The sequence below is a fragment of the Lycorma delicatula genome, chromosome 4, assembly GCF_047948215.1.
Source record: "Lycorma delicatula isolate Av1 chromosome 4, ASM4794821v1, whole genome shotgun sequence".
In the NCBI taxonomy this organism is placed as follows: domain Eukaryota; kingdom Metazoa; phylum Arthropoda; class Insecta; order Hemiptera; family Fulgoridae; genus Lycorma; species Lycorma delicatula.
In genome coordinates, this window is record NC_134458.1 from 76,506,753 (window position 1) to 76,526,963 (window position 20,211).

The 20,211-nt window shown below is 30.9% G+C and overlaps 1 protein-coding gene across 1 annotated transcript in view; it reads left to right on the forward strand.

Annotated features, from left to right (window-relative positions):
- LOC142322649 (uncharacterized) overlaps positions 1 to 20,211 on the forward strand; it is a 212,341-nt gene that overhangs the window by 92,498 nt on the left and 99,632 nt on the right. Inside the window, exons 21-30 of the mRNA XM_075361728.1 lie at positions 127 to 239; positions 3,574 to 3,725; positions 4,394 to 4,569; positions 5,709 to 5,937; positions 7,200 to 7,400; positions 8,297 to 8,466; positions 8,715 to 8,997; positions 9,761 to 10,000; positions 10,572 to 10,737; positions 12,958 to 13,181. Coding sequence (XP_075217843.1) covers positions 127 to 239; positions 3,574 to 3,725; positions 4,394 to 4,569; positions 5,709 to 5,937; positions 7,200 to 7,400; positions 8,297 to 8,466; positions 8,715 to 8,997; positions 9,761 to 10,000; positions 10,572 to 10,737; positions 12,958 to 13,181 — 1,954 coding nt within the window. The remainder of the gene's footprint in view (positions 1 to 126; positions 240 to 3,573; positions 3,726 to 4,393; positions 4,570 to 5,708; positions 5,938 to 7,199; positions 7,401 to 8,296; positions 8,467 to 8,714; positions 8,998 to 9,760; positions 10,001 to 10,571; positions 10,738 to 12,957; positions 13,182 to 20,211) is intronic.

Genomic DNA, 20,211 nt, shown 5'->3' on the forward strand with positions numbered 1-20,211 from the left:
ACCGAGTAATGTTTTTTGTATCATAAAGTTTTATTTCCATAAAATACTACAATATGTATTATGAAACTTAACACGGTTATTTTATTTGCATAAGTTTCTCTAACATAATATTTTATTTTGTTTCAGGGAAACAGATCTCCTAATTATAACACAAGTTGATGATATACAGAGTCTACTAGATGACCACATTGCCAAGACATTGTCTATGAGAGGATCTCCATTTGTTAAGCCAATTGAACGTAAGAAATTTCATTCTAAATTACTGAATTCATTATTCCAGTTTTATTAGAAGCTAAATTTACTCCATTGAAAGCATTCTAATAAAGATTTAATATAAGGTATTTACCATTTATAAACATGAAATATGAACATTTTAGAAACATCATTGGATTATTCAACCAAAATGAGGTAAAGAGGCATCCAATTTGCTGCATTACCAACCATTATATAAATTATAGCTTTTGATTAACTTGAAAATCTCCAAAATTTTGATCTTCAACTTCTTATTTTGATACAAAAGAAAATACTCCAAAAAAACACTTTGCTGGTTTATTACATTATTTATTTAATTTCTTTTAATATGCCTCGTAAAAGAAAATGCTTAATTTTGAAGTTATAGCTAATAGACGACTCAATGAAAAAAATGAGTTTTATTCCGTATTAAACCTTATTATTTTCTGTGTTTCTGTTGAGAGTTTTAATTTATTTGCTGAAAAGCTTTAGGAATTATGGCAAATTTTGCATAAAAATGTACCCCATTTTCTTCTTGTTCTACTTGTGGTACAATTTCAACATTCTGTAAACTTTTTAAGAGATAAAAGTATATCTTAAAAATATATTTTTAAGAGATAAAAGTTAGCGTTAAAGTATATTTAAGCAGCATATTGCTATTATTATATTTACTCTGAATAAAGGTAAGACTTTTTATTTCACTGAACCATGTATTTTAACAACACTTGTGGTATAGTGTGCACATAGCCATACAATTCCAATTATCGGATGCAAAAAAGAGTTATGAAGATTTGAAGGAAAGAAGGGTTTCCATTAAAACTTGTACTAATCTCAGCCATTTGTTAGAGAAGAATATATAATCTTTACAGTCCTCCACAGTAAAACTGCATTATAGACAATTACAAGGTCTGTATTATATGTTCTATGTTTACATGACATAAGTAGCTTGGTATAGTTGACAAAAAAAAGGCACATCACAGTAAACTAACTTTTACATTATGTTCTTGATTTCAAATTGTATTTAAATAGAATATCTCACGAAACGGTACAGCTGACATAAATTTGAATTTCAGCACGTATGAGTATTATCTCAGTAGTTTAAGTCGAATCATTCTGTCACTTCCACGTGCAAGTGAAATTATTACTTAATGCGTATAATAATGTTCTGTAAGCTGTCACTTGTGTGGCGCCGTGACACTGCCAATGATAAGCCTGATGATGATCATGCCGATGATAAGCAGTTAAAAATTTTGTTGAGTCTTTGTTTGATGTTTAACAACGATAACATGTGTAACGCTTCATAAAATTATTCAGTTCAGTGAAAGAAAGTATTTCAATTTATCAATTTATGCTAACGTATTATCTGTACGGTACGGTACAGTTTTATAGTTCATTTTTATACCGGTTTTATTCAGTGTTATTTTCATTAATTTTAATTTATCCTGTGTTTTGGTGCCATAATAATGAGTGATTCTGTTGTGAAACATAAACCGGGAAAACCCATAAGTAGCTCCAAAAAAAGTGCAAGTAACGTAAAAACAAGATAACTCTGAAACTGCAGTCAGAAACATTGGTCAGAAAGCAAGTAATGCAACAGTCGTTAGCGAAAGAACAATTTTTAATATAATAAAGAAACAAAAAATTGAAGGTAAACATGTTAGCTCTAAAAAGATTCGAATGCGTATGAAAACAAATTGAAAATTGGACAATTTTACTAAAACCGCTATCAGGAAAAATTTCATTCATTTTATTTCAATAACGAGCTTCCTAACTTGAAGAAAATATTAATTGCTGTACAAAATACCGATTCTGAACTGCCGATTTTTTAAGTACATTACATCGTGCATTAAAATCAATGAATTCTTCTTTCATGTTCAGAAAAAATAATTCTTTATTGATTGAACGCAAATATATTATTTCATGGTGTAGAGAAAATTTAAGAGAATAAGTGATTTCTTGAAGAGGGTAAGACAATCTTTATTGTCTAGATGAAATCTGGATTAATGAGGGATATGTACAAGAAAAGGATGGGTGGATTAAGAAATAAAGAACGCAAAAGACGCTTTTGTGAAAGGTTTGTAAACCTGGGTGAAAAATCGGCTGGATAAGGTAACAATTAATAGTAACACACATAGGAAGTAAAAATGGGGTTTTGAATAGTGGTTTATGGGTACTTGAATCCAGACCTTCCCAAGATTATCACGATGAAATGAATGATGACAATTTATACAGCGGTTTAAAAAAATTTGTCGAAATTGTTGCTGAAGGATTTGTCATGGTAATGGATAATGCGCTGTAATATTGCCTGAAAAGTGAAAAAATTCCAAATGCTTCAACCGAAAAATCGGAGTTTGCCGAACGGTTAAAATTGGGTACACAGAAGAAATGTTAAAATTAGAACTTTTAAAAATAGTAAAATCAGTTAAACAAAGATATATTCATTATCAAATAGATGAAATTGCAAAATCAAAAACTGCATCGTGTTGCGTCTTCCTCCATATCATTGGAATTTTTACCCGATATAACTGAAATGCGCACAAGTCAAAGGCTACATTGGGAGTAATAACGCAACATTTAAGTTAAGTGATGTAAAGAAAAAAAATTATAGGTGTTATGCTTGAAAAAATTGCATTCAACATGTAATTAAAGAAAAGAAAAATCCATTGGAAGCATTTGTGTGAAAATATTATTGAAGATATTGTAATAATTTTGGGAAACTATGACAATAGTTCAAGAGATGGTAGCTTATCTGGTATTGAAAAAATACATTGAGGTAAGATATTTTTTCTATTTTACTTGATGAAATTTTAATATAGCGGTAATGTACTTAATTTTTTTTTAACTCTTAACATTTTTATTTTTAAGGTAAATATATCATTTTTCACAATTTTTACTTAGTTATTTTTACTTCATTTTTATGTTAAAAGTGTTTTTTCTTGGAATGATTTATGCTAAATTAAATTGGAATCATCATACTGTAATGTTTTCGTTTTCTGCACAGTTTCAAATTAATTTTATCACACGTCATTTCAGTTATAAATCAGTAAAATGTGGGGATAATTTTTTACTTTAAAAGTCTACAGATGTGTATTAAGCATTTTTGCTGCTTTTTTAATGTGCCAAAATATTGCAAGACCTAAGATCAAATCAAAATCTTATTGTTATAAATTTATTAGCAAAAGATATTATTGTCAGAAATTATATTGTAATCCAGTTTTTGCATGCAAGATTACTTTGATATGAATTTACTTTTTTGTTTAAGGTATTACTTTCATGTTTTTAACATAAAAAGAGTATTGTTTATTTTACATTCTGTATGTTATCATTTGCTTCTTATCTTAGATGAAGTGAAAGCTTGGTATGACAAGTTGGTACGATTCAATAAAACCCTAAATGTCTGGGGAAAAGTACAATCTGAATGGTTACATCTGTACCCAATCTTTAGTTCTGAATTTATTAGGTTGCAGTTGCCAAATGAAGCAAAGAGTTTTCAGGTGAGTTTCATTTATTTTCAGCTAAGTAAATTTGTATTTATACTACTTAGTCATAAATTATAATCTATATCTGTTTTTTTTTTTTTTTTTTTTACTAAAAATGTAGTTTATTGTGAATTTTTTAAAGCCTGGTTGCAATTTTTGATAATTATGTTATGTAATAAGTATAATATGTGTTTTGTTTAGTCTTAATACCATATTTCTGTTTGGTATTGGCTTTTGTAAGTTGTGTGAAAAATCTTTTTTTTTGTAAAAAAAAAATCTGTATCAAACATCAATAAATATAGAAATGTATGTATCATCTAAACTGGAGAGATTGTAACTAATAGTAAAATGGACAGAAGGGCTGTTCAAAGATATTTCTGAAGTCAAATAAATCTAAACCTGTTTAAATTCATTTATATTTTGTATTAAATGATGTACAAATACATTTATATTTTGTTCAAATTTGAGAAGTACATTTTAGTTAATGATGAAATAAAGAAGAAAAGCAAGTATATTGAAATGGAATTGATGTTATTTCAAGTTGCAATATAATATTTCAGATTTCAAGCTTATTTAATTTTGTTGCTGGTAATGAATTCAGCTAAATTATCTGTGACTTTTTTGTAGTTCTAGTAATAATTAAATCTTTTTCATCTTTGTAAAGTTTTGATTCTCATTTACAGGATGTGGACACAAAGTACAAATATGTAATGAATTTATTACTTAAGGATCGTACTGCTATCATAACTGGACCAGCACCAAATTTGTTAGAATTATTAGAACACTGCATGGCAGTAATTGAGAAAATAAATGTTGGTGTTTCTCGCTATTTGGAGAAGAAAAGACTGGTTTTCCCTAGGTATGATGTACAGTTTCATTTTCTGTTCAGTATTGCTCTACATAAGTGTAGATATGAACCCACATATTAAAAATCAAATAAATTTCATAAAACAAAAGTAAATAACTTATGTATTCTTAAGCTGGAAATATCTAAAAAAATATTTTGTTTTTTACATTTTATTTTTTTTAAATTTAATTTTTGATTGCCATGAGATGTGGTTAAAGTTACAATAGGGTATACTTCATCAGTATTCATTAGGTTTATTTTACAGAAGAACAAACATATTTTCAGATTTCATCTTTGTGTTCTGTAAATGCTCATTCGATAGGTATGTTTAATACTAATTTGCTAACTTTGTCTCTAAAGCATTTTTTTTCATTTCATTTCATATTTCTTTTTTGTTTTTTAAATTCTGGGAATTAAAATTTGTTTTACCCAACAGAAATTTTGAATGCAGTATAACAAAAAGTTTTCATTAAGAAAAATAAGATGAATACCACACAAAAAATTATAAGTAACATAAAAAAACGATTAAATATGTAATGAAAAAAATTAAACTGATAAAATTTGAAAATATTTTCTCATTTTTGAAACTTTTCAAAAGTATAATTTTTTCAATGGAAAATAAATAAATGTTGTTAAAGTAAACAAGTTTTTAATTATATAGAATATGTTATTGTGTTAATTTATATACAATATATTAGTTTTAATCACTATTTTTTTCTAAAAACATGTTTAAATAAATTTATTTCCATAAACATAATTTGTTGTATATTTGTCTATGATGGTAGATGATAAAAATGATAAAAAACTATCAATTTTTTTATGACAAATGTATGAAAATTTATTAAATATAGCACTATTAATACTCACAACTGGTTTTAAAAATGTTATATTTAATAAATTTGCTTCTTTGGTTTATTGTTTAAAAAACTGAGTTGAAAAGCAGAACTGGTGTGATATTTGAAAACAAGGGATGTACTTTAATTAATTGATTTGTGTGGTTCTTTAGACAATGATATTCAGGGATTCAAATGAGTATCATGAGTTTGTTTTCTATCATCTGCTAGTAATAAAAAAAATTAGATGCTTTTCATTCAGTCATTGTAATTAATATGTTATGAATTAAATTATTACATAAAATTATGTGTTCACAGATTCTTCTTTCTGTCAAATGATGAATTACTTGAGATACTTAGTCATTCTACTGAACCCTTAAAAGTTCAGCCTCATTTGATAAAATGTTTTGAGGGAATTCATAAACTTGGATTCAGTCACTCTTTAATGATCTATGGTATGTTCAGTTCTGAAGGAGAACATGTTAAATTTAGGAAATCAATTTCAACAGAAAAAACAAAAGGAGCTATTGAAAAGTGGCTAATACAGGTTCGATAATAATTATTTTTATTATTTGATCATATATTTAAAATATAATTTTGTAAGATTTTAGTCAAGAAACAGTTAAATAAAATATATTTACCAAACTGTTTTTACTTAACTTTGGAATGGAGTACGATAAGGTAAATCATAAATGTTTTTCACTAGATGAGAAGGAGCTGAGAATTTGCCATAGAATAATTTGTATGTTCATTTATAATTTATATTCTCTAACGTGTTTGCCTGTTTTAAATGTTTAAATTCCAATTCAGTTTCACTTTCATTATCCGGTTATATGAAATATTGGTCAAAATTATTGACGATGAAATTTGTAATTTTCATCCCGTATCTACCAAATAATTTATGATCAATGTGTAGCAATATTTGATTATTGTCGTCTCACATCATACTTGGATTTCATTGTACTTCCTTCAAAATATTTTCTTGTAGAAATAATGAACACTGAATGAAATATATTTGGGATAATCAGCACAGTTCCAGACTGTGTCAGTAATCAGTCTGTGATAAAAGTCTAAAAATTAATCTTTTACTCGTATATTATTTAAGAAAAATATTTAAAAGTAACAAAATAGTAAACATTTTTATTGGTAATCAGTAATCATAGCATGACTAGCCAAAACCAATGTCTGAGTGTAATTATTGATGTAAATTAAGTTTTTTAATTTTAATAACTACAGAACACATATGACTATTTGGTTCAAAAAACAACTGCTAGATACATTTAGTAGTATACAACAAATTTCTTGAAAATTAATTATAAAAAAGCTATTGAGTGTGATCTGATATCATTTTGGTTAAGGTGAAATGGAACTGTAAATTTTTACTAAATTCCAATAATAGGTTTTTCATTGGTTTAAGCAAGTCCTGTTGACTTTTAAGAAGCATTAGAGGGGTAAAAATAAAAACTTATGTGCAGTCATGCGTTGTTACACTGAAGTATTATGATGAAAAATTTAATTAATTCATTGAGTAAAATTCATTATCAGTTAAGATTTTTTTGATTGCATTTTGATTTTTACGATCAGTTATATTCGTACAATCAGTAACTGCGAATATCGGAGTTACTGTAAACATTTGTGACTGTAACTGTTTGTACTGTTTGTACTGTAACATTTGTGATTATTGTAAAAAGAAAAACAAAAAACCAGTGTAATATTGTTTTAAAATAATAATTTATTAGTAGCAACAGGATTAATTTATTACAAAATAAAAACTGATAAAATATGTTTAATTTATAAAATTTGTTACAGGTTGAAAAACAAATGATTGCATCTCTGAAACATGTCACTAAAAAATGTATCAAGAATCTCTACTTTAATGAAAAAACAGTTTGGGTTACATTGTGGCCTGGACAAATTTTATTATGTGTTAATCAAGCACTTTGGACTGCTAGTGTACAGACAGCATTGCGCCAAAACACTTTAAGTACTTCTGATACAATGTTAAAAAAAGTAAATGTAAGACTTCTGTTCAATATTTTATTTTTATTTTTTTCACATTCCCCCAATTATTCTTTGTTATTGATAACTACTAGTTATTAATCTAGCCCTCATTTATTCTTTACAATTACTTATTATTGCATTGCTATCTTTGTTTATTTGATAGGTATATTGTTTGATATATATTCTTGATTGATTTTTTTTACTTGGAATTTAAAGGATTTTTAATGGTACAGAGAAATATGAAGCATCATGCAAGCATTTTTTATACACTACAAATTATTATTATTATAATTCATAATTGTATATAATTATTATTATATTACTCATAATTAACTAACTGTAGTTGTTCATCTTGTTACCTAAAGTAACAGTACCGTAATATTACTTTAAGTGATTAATAAGTGCTTCAAGTTTTTATTCTTTATGTATTAGTAAATAAAAATGACAGAGGTAACAAAAGTAGTGAAAATTTGAGAGGCTGAAAACTTGTATAAACTAATTGGAAATATCAGTTTACTACATTAGATCTTGTAAGTATATGTGTGTAAGTATGTGTGATGACAGAGATATTGCCATATTATTAATAAGGGTTTAAAATACATATTTAATATACAAATCTGTAATGTCAGAAAGAAATAAAACTAGTATTTTAAAGTACATACTAATATATATTTCTGTATTAAATGTGCAAAACCTATAGGTGCTTTTCTCATATTTTATTCTTTCTATTTTTAAATTTCTCTTTATATTTGTGAAATTCATGTTTCCTTCTTCTTCTTCTTATTATTACTATTACTACTACTGCTAATACTACTAGTACTACTAATACTACTACTACCACCACCACCACCACCACTACCACTACTATTATTTCCATAAATTTTTTTATTAAAATTTTTTTATAGAAATCACTTGCTGGTATTGTTCAATTGCTGGGAGAAAATCTTACAAAGAACCAGAGAATTAGTCTTGAAGCTCTTATAGTGCTTGAAGTACATAACAAAGATGTTGTAGCAGATCTGTACAATCACGGTATTACCACAGATCTTGATTTTAAATGGCTCTCGCAGCTTCGGTAAGTAGTTTTCTTTTATAGTTTTTCATGTAATTGAAGTTTAAATTATCAAAACTTTCATTATCTTCATGGTATAAAACTTGCTTATTTTTTTGTAGATCAAAAATATTATATATATATATATATATATTATTTTAAATAGATCATACTATTTTTTTGTAGATTACCAGATGTTAGTAAGTATGATTCACCATTGCTGTACTGTCCATAAGTTACACTCTGAATTTTTAAAACTATATTTGTTTTAGGTATTACTGGGAAGATGGTGGAATGGTAGTTCGCATCTGCAATGTATCATTTAATTATAAATATGAGTACCTCGGAAATAGTGCTAGACTAGTGATAACACCATTAACTGATCGTTGCTACCGTACCTTAATGGGAGCATATAATCTTCACTTAAATGGTGCACCTGAAGGACCAGCTGGAACTGGAAAAACAGAAACAGTAAAAGATTTGGCTAAAGCGCTTGCTGTTCAGTGTATTGTTTTCAATTGCTCTGAAGGCTTAGATTACATTGCCATGGGGAAGGTATGTAAAATGATACATGTAATATACATGTCTTGGTGGCTTAATAGTTCACTACTTATATTCAGTAATAATAATGGTAATTTATAGCCATGACAATAATAATAATAATAGTATATTAATAATAATAACAGTATTAAAATTAAGAAGCCAGATAATTTTTTCCTTTAGTAATTGATCACTTGACTGGTTTGATGTACTTCTTCAGTCCTTTATATTCTTTACTAATCTTTTAATCCAAAGCAATTTGATACATTTTTCATATCAAATTACTTGTTTTATGTAGTCTAATTTTTATCTCCCCTTAAAATTCTTATCATCTACTTTAACTTCATTATTTGATTTATCAATTCACAATATCTAAGTAAATGACTCATAAACCTGGGTCTTCTTATAATTCTAAATCTACATTTATGTTTTGTAGAATTGTGATTTACATGTAAGCTCCCATGTTTGAGCTAACCTACTATTAACATCTATTATATTTTACTCATTCCTTGTAATGATATGGTGTATTATCATTAGAGCTTCTGGTGTATTGTATGCTTCTGTTTTAGTATTCAATCCATCTTTTCCTTTAGTGGAATAAAATCAAGCCAGTACCACTCACTATCTTCACAGACTAATAATAAAAAAATTATTTCAGTTTTATAAAACTTTGAGGGTTTGATAGTTAGCATTTTGTTTCTTTATCCTTCATTAATAAAAAATACTATTTTTATTTAAACTTTTCTGCTAAATTGATGGTATTTTATGAATATTTCAGTTTTTCAAGGGATTAGCAGCTTGTGGAGCTTGGGCTTGTTTTGATGAGTTTAATCGCATAGGTGTGGAAGTGTTAAGTGCGATCACTCAACAAATGCTTAAAATTCTTCATGCTGTTTGTCATCGTTTGAAGTTTTTTGTGTTTGAAGGCACACGCTTGAGATTATGCCCAACTTGTTTTGTATGTATTACGATGAACCCTGGATACGCTGGACGATCAGAGCTGCCTGATAATCTAAAGGTTAGTATAAAATCTTTTAGCTGTATTCTCGAATTTAGACAAGATTCTCTTGTATTTTATAATTTACACAGTAAACCATTAAATTAATGTGATGAAAAGTATCTATACAGTTTATAATCACGAATAAAGTAAATTGTGCAAAAAATGTATTTGACTGATTGCATAATTATAAAAAAATGTTTGTATATATATTTATAGACACCTTTTTATAATTTTTATATTTTAAATAAGTCTCAAGCATTACAGTTCTTAAATATTTAAAGAAAACTGGTAAACATTTATCTCATAAAATAAGAAAATTTCATCTTATCATTAATTACATCTTTTTAAATTTTATTAATGGTTTTTTTTATGAAAGGGCAAATATTATCTTGCTACAAAAATGGCCAGTAATTTATTATTTGTTTTAATTGCAGCTAATTAACATTATTGAAATTATTACCAAAAGTATTTTACTTATCTTTATCAATTCTTGCCCACTGGTAAGCTGTGATTCTTTTACTTTTTTTACGAAGTTATATGGCACATTCTTACATAGTTTTACTTAATTCTTGTTGTGTAATGTTCACAGTTGCTGTTTCGAACTGTTGCAATGATGGTACCTGATTATGCACTTATTGCTGAAATAGTTTTATATGCAAATGGGTTTTTATGTGCTCGTAAGCTAGCCATAAAAATAGTTACAGCATATCGTCTGTGTTCAGAACAGTTATCATCTCAGAGTCACTATGATTATGGTAAGTATCATCATCTTCATAATTTTCACTTCCCTTTAATTCAAGTTTCCTCAGGTTGGGTCTTTACAAAATTTCTCCATGTGCCTCAATCCATGAACCATCTCTCTTCCATTATCCTCACCACATTTCCTCTCTTGCACACTTACTCCACAACTATATTTATCCATTTCGTTCTTGGTCTTCTACCTCTTTCCTATGCATGCATCATCCTGTTTGGTAATCTTTCCTCATCCATCCTTTCAATATGTCCAAATCACCTGAACTTAGATCTTCGAATTGACTCGACAAGGCTTCCCAGTTTCAGTTCCTTTCTAATCAAACTGCTCCTTACCCTATCTCTTCTTGTCTTCCCTAGCATGCTTCTCTTGAATTTCATTTCTGCTGCCTGTACTCAACCCTTCATCTTTCTGCCACCTGCTCAGGTTTCTGCCTCATAGGTAGAAGTGGCATAAAGTATGCTTTTATACATAACTCTCTGACACTGCAAAGGTACCTCCTTGTTGCAGACCAGACTTCTTACACTCAGATAAAATCCACTTGCTTTCTGTACTCTTGTACGTATTTTTTAATCATTCTCATCCTCAAAAAAAACTGTTCCTGGATAAGTAAACATTTTACCCTTTCTATTTTTCTACCATTCACAGTTATGTCCTCTGAATTTCCTTTTTTCTGTCTTATACAATCACTTTACTCATCTCAACACTAAACTGCATACCACATTTCTGAATTTCTTCACTCCACACATTTATTGTACACTTTACATCCCTTTCAGACTCCCCCCCCCCCCATCATATAACCAGGTCACCTGGAAATAGCAAGTTGCTTGTTCCTTTTTAACTTCATTAAAGATTCCATTCATAGTTATTATAAACAAAAATAGAGATGTCACACAACCTTTTCTAAATCCATTCTCTATTTCAAATCAATCTGACTTTCCTAGCTTTGTCATGACACAACTCTTGCTCCCCTCATACATAACTTTAATCATTCGATGTCTGCTTTATCCACATTTCTTTCGTCTATTGCCTCCCACACAACTTTCCTATCCACAGTATCATATGCCTTTACTATGTCCAGGAACACAATTACTAATTTCTTAAATTTCACTTCTTCTCACTCACTTGTTTCAGAAGCGAAAAATGTTGCTTCCATAGTGGATCAAACTTGTCTGAATCCCATCTGTTCCCCTTCCAGCCCCCCTCAGTCCTCCTTCTGATGAGGTTTACCAATACCCCTTCAAACAGCTTCATCATGTGCGAAAGTAGTCTAGTACCTCTGAAACTACTATACATCTTGTCCCCTTTTTTGTATATGGGAATTATTATTCCTTTTTCCAGTTTTCTCAAATTACCTTCCTTTTTCATATACTTCTGAACAGTCTGTACAGCCACTGTAAACCATAAAATGCTGTAGCCTTCACCATCTTGGTTCTTACCTCATCAATTCCTGGTACTTTGCCTCCTTTCATTCTTCTTAAGGTATCCTCTACCTCCTACATCGTTATGTAACATCCCTCTTCTAGGATTATGGTATGTATATTAATATCTGTTTTTATTAAAAAAATTTTCTTTTGTATTCTTTTGATTTACTATGTTTATGTATTTTAAAGTATTTTTATTTTAAGAATGGTTTGAAAAGGATGCAAGTTTGGAATTGTGTAGAATGCCTTAATTTTTTCAATATGTTGTTTTATTTTATTTTTTTTTAATATATGCTATTTTCAAGTATTAAGTATAATGTAATGATTTTGTCTATGTATCTAGCCAAGTCTGTGTGCAGAGATTATAGTGTAATTAATGAATGATCTAAGTAGTGTGCATGATTTATATATTTTGAATACGTTTGACATGATAATATGCAGTAGTAGATTTGCTTAGTGATGAAGGCAACAGGAAATCAGACTCACCCCTCACTTTTCTATGTAAGCCAAAAATGGAATACTTGCTATTCTTGAGAATGGTATGTTGTTTTTCAGAGTATCTTATGATTCATTTCAGATTACCTACAATAGATGAAGTTATAGCAATTAGTATACATTAAACTTAACATCTAATGGTAACATTTATTCTATGCATAGGTACCATATGAAATTTATTCATATTGTATACTTTTTAATTTTGTTTATAGATTTTTTTAGTTGGTTATATTTGTGTATTTATTTTGTTAGTTGAGTTTGTGAATCTAAATACACCTGTATGTAGATATAATTCATCATTTTAGGTATGAGAGCTGTCAAAGCTGTTTTGTCGGCAGCTGGAAATCTCAAACTGAAATATCCAAAAGTAGATGAAGATAATGTAATACTAAGATCCATTATAGATGTAAACTTGCCAAGATTTTTGAGTCAAGATGTGCCATTATTTGAAGGAATCATTTCAGACATTTTTCCTAATATGTCTCCATTTTCACGAGATTATACAAATTTTAATAATGCTGTTCGAGAGGTTAGTAGTTTGTTTATTATATGAATTAATTTATTATATTTTATCAAACGTGTTAGTAACAAGCCTACTAAATAAATATAAAAAAAAGAAATATTTTGTAGTGTCAAATCATTTATTAAAAGGAACATTTTTGTGCTAGTTGAAATAATTGTTTAATACATAAAAATATAAAAATCCATCATTTATTTCACTATCATCATTTGATCAAACTTATAAATTTATTGTTTTTTTTATTTTTCAATTGACCCACTTATTAATTACACAACATAATTTATGAGATTAAAATTTTTTTATTATTAAGAAATTAGTGAATAGTCCATTCTATTATTTTTGTTCACTGAAGATATAAGTGAAAAAATAAAATGCAAAAGAATCAGATGCCCAAAATTTTGATCCTTACAATAAGAAGGATTTTTTTTTTATACCTTAATAGTATTATTAACCATGATAAAGGAAAATAGGGAAATAAAAAAGGTCCTTATTTTACTCTATTTTATATTTTTGTGCATTTTAATGCACTGATACATCCATTGTACTCTAATTATAGAATTGTTATACATTTGATTAAACTTATTGATTGTACTTATTAATTTGAAACATAAAAATTGATCTATTATAATAGATACTTGAATAATTTCAAGTATGATTTTTATTTTCTTATAAATAGTGAAAGAGAAACAAAGATGTTGAGGTAAGAACTAAATATGAAAAACATTTTTGTTTCTTTTCTTCGTCACTAAAATAAGAGACCATGCCCCCGACGGGGAGTCTTATTCTTTAAGACTTTATGGGGTGGTGTTTCCATAGGTCTAGCCTCTATAGCTCTTCTTCCCACTACACACTGAGCTGCAGAACACTTTACACTACACACATATACTACACCAAGAGCACTACACAAATTACAACTATACCCTTACACAACTACACAACAACATTGAACACAATTTTCTCTTACATTTACACTCTGTGGTGTTGCGATATCTTACGAAACGCAACTTTAACCCAAGGTGGGAACTATTGTGTCGATAGGTGAATGGCTGTACGTAGTGAGTCTCAAATGATGTCCTCTGGGCACCAGGGCGAACCCAGTTGTATTTAGCTCTAGCTCCAGTATGCGTGTACTCTGCTGAAGTGGTTCATTTTATCACTGGTACTTGTGGGACCAAACTTTCAGTTCCGAATACAAATACTATGATGGTTGGTGGTCCATATGAAAAAGCCACCAAACCTAGTCTTGTGAAGAGGTCTCGGTCAGCTTTGTCTGACGAGGAAAAAAGTCCTATAGAAGAGAATTACAAATCATTAGACATGAATTTTAAAAATATTCTATTCGTTGTTCTCCAAAATAATCAAGAAGGTGGCTCTCTCCAAAAGGTGTCATCTTTCTTGATAAACAAAGTTATAACAGCTGCAAGTGGTTCCCCAAAGAACATTAGAAAATTATGTGATGGATCGATTCTGACTGAAACATTCAATGATGAGCAGACTCGATCTATCTTATGTCTCCATAATATGGGCAGTATAAAAACAAGCGCGGAATGCCACAAAACCCTAAAATACGAGTCGCAGGGTAATTTTTTGTCAAGATTTTATGGATATAGAGGTCACTGAAATAGCTGATGAGTCTTGTGTTCAAGATGTTGTAGAAGTGAAGCGTATACTGAAAAGGCAAAATGGAATGGAAGAATCAACACCTTCTGTTATACTGACGTTCACCTTCTAGAACCACTGAAAAAAAAAAAAATCGGTTATCTTTCAGTTCGAGTATGACCTTTCATTCCCAACCCACAACGATGTTTCAAATGTCAAGGGTATGGTCACACTACAATATCTTGCTCAAAAACAGAGGTCTGTGGTAGTTGTGCTAAGGAAGGTCACAATGATACTAACTGCCAAGAAGATGAAAAATGTGCTAATTTTAGTGGTTCGCATACAGCTCACTCCTGAGATTGCCCAACTTTTAAGGCAGAAATGTGGCTATTCTCAGAATTTCTACCGAAACTATCTTTTCCGGCGGCACGCAGAGAATATAAAAAACTATTAACACAAGGAACCTGGTTAAACTAGATGTATATTTTGCTGCCAATGTAAATTTAAGTAATTAGCCATACAGATCCTGCAGTGAGCTAAAAAAACTTGTTCAGATGTTATCTGATCAAGTTACATCACTAACAGCTACTATTTCAGAGGTGACGAAGATGAACAAAAAGTTTTTCATTGCAGTTAGTGAATCCAACAGTGGGATCCCTATGAAAGTTCCTGTTCCCAAAGTTTTACTGGTACGGGCAGGAGTAATCACAGCTGGCGGTAAGCCATCTAATAAGCTCCCTGTTAAGGGAACCAATGTAACCACCCCCTCTGGGATGTCATCTGCGGTATCCCATTCTGCTAAATCTCCTCCTCCATATACTGGAGGATATGGTTGAAGAACCACCTGACCCCAGGACATTGGAGTTCTTTAAAATCAAAAATACAAAAGAGAAAAACTGAATCACTTACAACTAATTTTTATACTTTCCTGAATTTATTTATCTATACTTATGAACATCATTCACTGGAACGTTAGAGGTCTTAGGTCCCACATTGAAGATGTTAGAATGTTGATGCATTCACATGAACCATTAATAATGTGCTTCCAAGAAACGCATCTATTACAGCAAGATGCTGTAACTCTCAGAGGCTACACATGTGAGAGATACGATTGTCTTGTAGACAGTAGAGAGAGTGATGGTGTTGTTATTTTCATGCGGAATGAGGTGTCGGCTACTAGGCTACCTCTAGCTACCCCCATTCCTGCTGTTGCTGAAAAAATCTCAGTCCTGTTTAAATTGCATATTTGCAATTTGTATCTCTCCCCAAACTCTGGGTTCAATGCTTTAGAAATATCAAATCTCCTCACGCAAATTCCATTGCCGTCATTAATAGTAGGAGACTTCAATGCCCACCATATTTCCTGGGGCTCATCTTTCTGCTCCGGTCGAGGATATATGATAAACAGTTAGACAAGACTTAGACCTTTGTCTTCTGAATGATGGGTCATATACATTTGTCTTCATCGTCTGGTGCACTGTCAAACATTGATCGACCTTTCCTTATGTTCACCGAATTTATTCCCTCGTCTTAATTGGTTTGCTTGTGACAACCTTCACGGCAGTGACCACAGGCCAGTTATAAACACTGGTGTCGACCGCAAAACGAATAAAAGGCCACGGAGATGGATTGTTGAAAAGGCAGATTGGAATGGTTACCATAGCCTTCCCATCACGGTATGACGATGGTGCCCTTGACGAACTTTCATCTCTTATGTCTGATACTTGACAATGCTAACAGATATATCCCACAAACATTGGGAAACCCAATATGTCTTTCTGTTCCTTAGTGGAATGATGATTGTCGAAATGCTATTAGTAATCGACAGGCACTGCGCAAATTTAACCACAGGCCTACAAATGAACACTTAGATTTATACCGTAAGGCTAGAGTGGTATATCGTCGAGTATTTTTGGACATCTTGACAAGCGTCTTATGCAAAGTAATAGAGAGAATGGTCAACCGCAGGCTTACATAGTATTTAGAGAGAAATGGCCTTTTATCTCCAGAGCAGTGTAGTTTCCGACAAGGACAATCTTTTATTGACCATTTAGTGTCATTGGAAACTGCTATTCAGAACGCTTTCCTGCTACGCCAGCGCCTCATCACTATCTTCATTGATATCACGAGGGCGTTCGACACTCCGTGCCGACATGGTATCCTAAATACCCTCAAAGAATGGGGAGTAAATGGCAACATGCTGGCTTTTATCAGAGGTTTCTTAAATGACCGAACTTTCCGTGTTTGTGTTACAGATTTTCTATTGGTTAGCGTCACTTTAGAGAATGGAGTCCCTCAAGGAAGTGTATTAAGTGCCACCTCGTTCACTATAGCCATCAACAGTATTACTGATTGTGTGCAACCACATGTTTCATGTTTGTTATTTGCTGATGATTATGCCGTGAATATATTACATCCCGTTCAACAGCCACAGCAGAGAGACTACTATAGAACACAATATCTCGCCTTGAAGCTTGGTCCAAGGTGACCGGCTTCACCTTTTCACCTGAGAAAACAAAATGTGTAGTCTTTTCTCGCTTGTGGGACCCATCTACTCCGCAAGTTTTTCTCAATGAAGAGCAAATTCTATCACTCCTGATATCAAGGTTTTAGGTTTGATTTTTGACAACCGTCTTACGTGGGTCAAACACATCAAAGAACTAAAAACAAAATGTTCGAAAATTTTAGTTATGCTGTGAGTTCTTAACAACACCAAATGGGGAGCCGATAGGTCATGTACGTTGCGATTTTATTACTCTTTAATTCGTTCCTGCTTAAATTACAGTTGCCTACTCTTCAGCGCGTAATACCGCGCTGAAAATGTTAGGTACTGTACATCACGCCTCTCTCCGTCTTGCTACAGGGGCTTTTAGATCAAGCCCTGTCACTAGCATACTTGTTGAGTGTGGTGAACCATCACTTTGGGATAGACGTGACCAACTTTCAGCATCTTACTTTGCCCATCTTAAAGGGCAACCAAATCACCCAGCTTTTACCGCAGTTCTTGCAAATCCTATTTCACAAAGATATGAAGACCATCTACGTTTCACTGCACCTATGGATATTTATATCCAGCAGTTACTACAGCTTTTAAATGTTGACATACCTCCTATTTTACGAACATATCCCTGTTCATATCCTCCGTGGAGAATCAACTTTATATTTGATGTTACCATACACAGGAACAATAATCAACATCACCTATTGTCTTTCAGAAAAATTTTCACCATATTCTCCAAAATAAACCCAGATGCAATAGTGTACACAGATGGATCGAAACAGAATGATACCGTTGGATACGCATTTATTCTTAATAGCAGAATCTATATGCTTGGTCTACCTAATGTTAAAGTATTTTTACTGCAGAACTGTACGCTATCAACAAGGCTTTAAATATCGTTAACCCAAAATATCGTCATATCCTTATTTGTAGCGACTCGTTTAGTGCCCTCCAAGCTTTGGAAGATTTTACTCTAGACATCCGTGGGTCACCGAAATTTGTAACGCAATCGCGGAAATGAGCCATCGTAACACACAAAAGAGTTTTGCTGGATCCCTAGTCATTTAGGAATTGTGGGCAATGAACGTGCAGATTCTGCTGCTAGGGACGCATGAAGTCAACCTTCTTTTACCAATCGTGTTACTACATGTGATTTTCTTTTTCCTGTTTAGCCTCCGCTAATTTCCGTTCACATAATCAGAGGATGAATGAGGATGATATGTATGAGTGTAAATGAAGTGTAGTCTTGTACAGTCTCAGTTCGACCGTTCCTGAGATGTGTGGTTAATTGAAACCCAACCACCAAAGAACACCGGTATCCACGATCTAGTATTCAAATCCGTATAAAAGTAACTAACCTTACTAGGACTTGAACGCTGGAACTCTCGACTTCCAAATCGGCTGATTTGGGAAGACGCGTTCATCACTAGACCAAACTGGTGGGTTTACTACATGTGATTTTAGCAGTTATGTAAAACACGCTCTTTGAACGAAGTGGCAAGGTGACTGGACTGCCGCAGTGGATAATAAACTTTAATACATTAATAAAAACACTGTGTTGCCATGGGACTCGTCTTTTAGAAAACTCCGTCAAGAGAAAGTAGTCCTATGTTGATTGCAGTTAGGCCACACTAAAGTCACACACGGATGTCTAATGTCAAAAGTAAATGTTCCAACATGCGTACGATGCAACTGCTGCTTGACTGTGCGCCACAGTCTTGTGGATTGCATTTGTTATGCGGCATTGCGTTATAAATATAAGTTGCCCAGGAACATTCGTCAAATCCTGGGCAATGATAAGGGAGTTTTGGACCGGGTGTTTTTATATCTTAGAAGTATTAGTATTTTACATACCTTTTAATAGTATTATATATATTTTTACTATTATGTGTTTGATTTTAAATTTATATTTTCTTTTGTTATCCGAGAAGGAGCCTTTTACACTCCTCTCGGAGTTCGTTATATTTATTTCATTTTTATTTACTTTTTATATATATACATATTGTTTTTATGAAGTTCTAAGCTTTTTATCTGTGATTAGTCGTTTTATTTCATTTATTGTGATATTTTATGTTATTAGTTGTTAAGTATTAGCTTTTTAATATTTTAGTTTTTAACTAGGATTAGTTTTTTATCTTAATTTTCTAGTCTTCCCCTTATCCGAGTAGGGACTCTTTACACCCCTCTTCGATTTTTTTACTCTTGTTATTTTACTAAAATTTTACGTTTTTAGTTTTAAGCTTATTTTTAATTTTATATTTTACGGCTGTGATTTAGTTTTAAGTGTTTTTAAAAATATTTTTTTCTTCTGTGATATTAGTTGTAAATTTTAATTTTTTTTTTAAGGCAGCTTTTTTTTACTATTTGTTTTCTTTTATAAAATTTTATTCTGGGCGATGATAACACCAAAGCGTTTTTCGCCCACTAATAAATACAAAAAAAAGACCATGCAAGTCCTGATAATTTTTATAATTTAAGAATGTTATTAATTAATGAAACAGAATATTATATATATTAATAGTTACAAAATTATAAAAGAGATAAGCATTTATATGTTTTGTATTTCATTTCAAAACAACCAAAAATCTATAAAATACTATTCAACGTAAAATACAAAAATAAGGTTAAATATTTCCTGTCCGGGGAAAAAAATAAAAACTAAACATCCTTATACATATTGTGGGAATCCATGTTGACTTTATGTAGGTTTGAGAGTTATAGATTGTGTTCATAACATGATAGTTATCACCAAAAGGAACTGGGCATCACAAGAATACAGAATAATATGTAAAGACATTGCTTTTTTTTATATTTTGAACTTGGAATTTGTGCAAGCTCAATCAAGTGAGGAGTAAAAATTTCTTATAAATTGCTGCAAGATGTTTTTCTTCAATAAAAAAAAATAATGTTATTAGTTCAATAACACATTTTATAAACCAT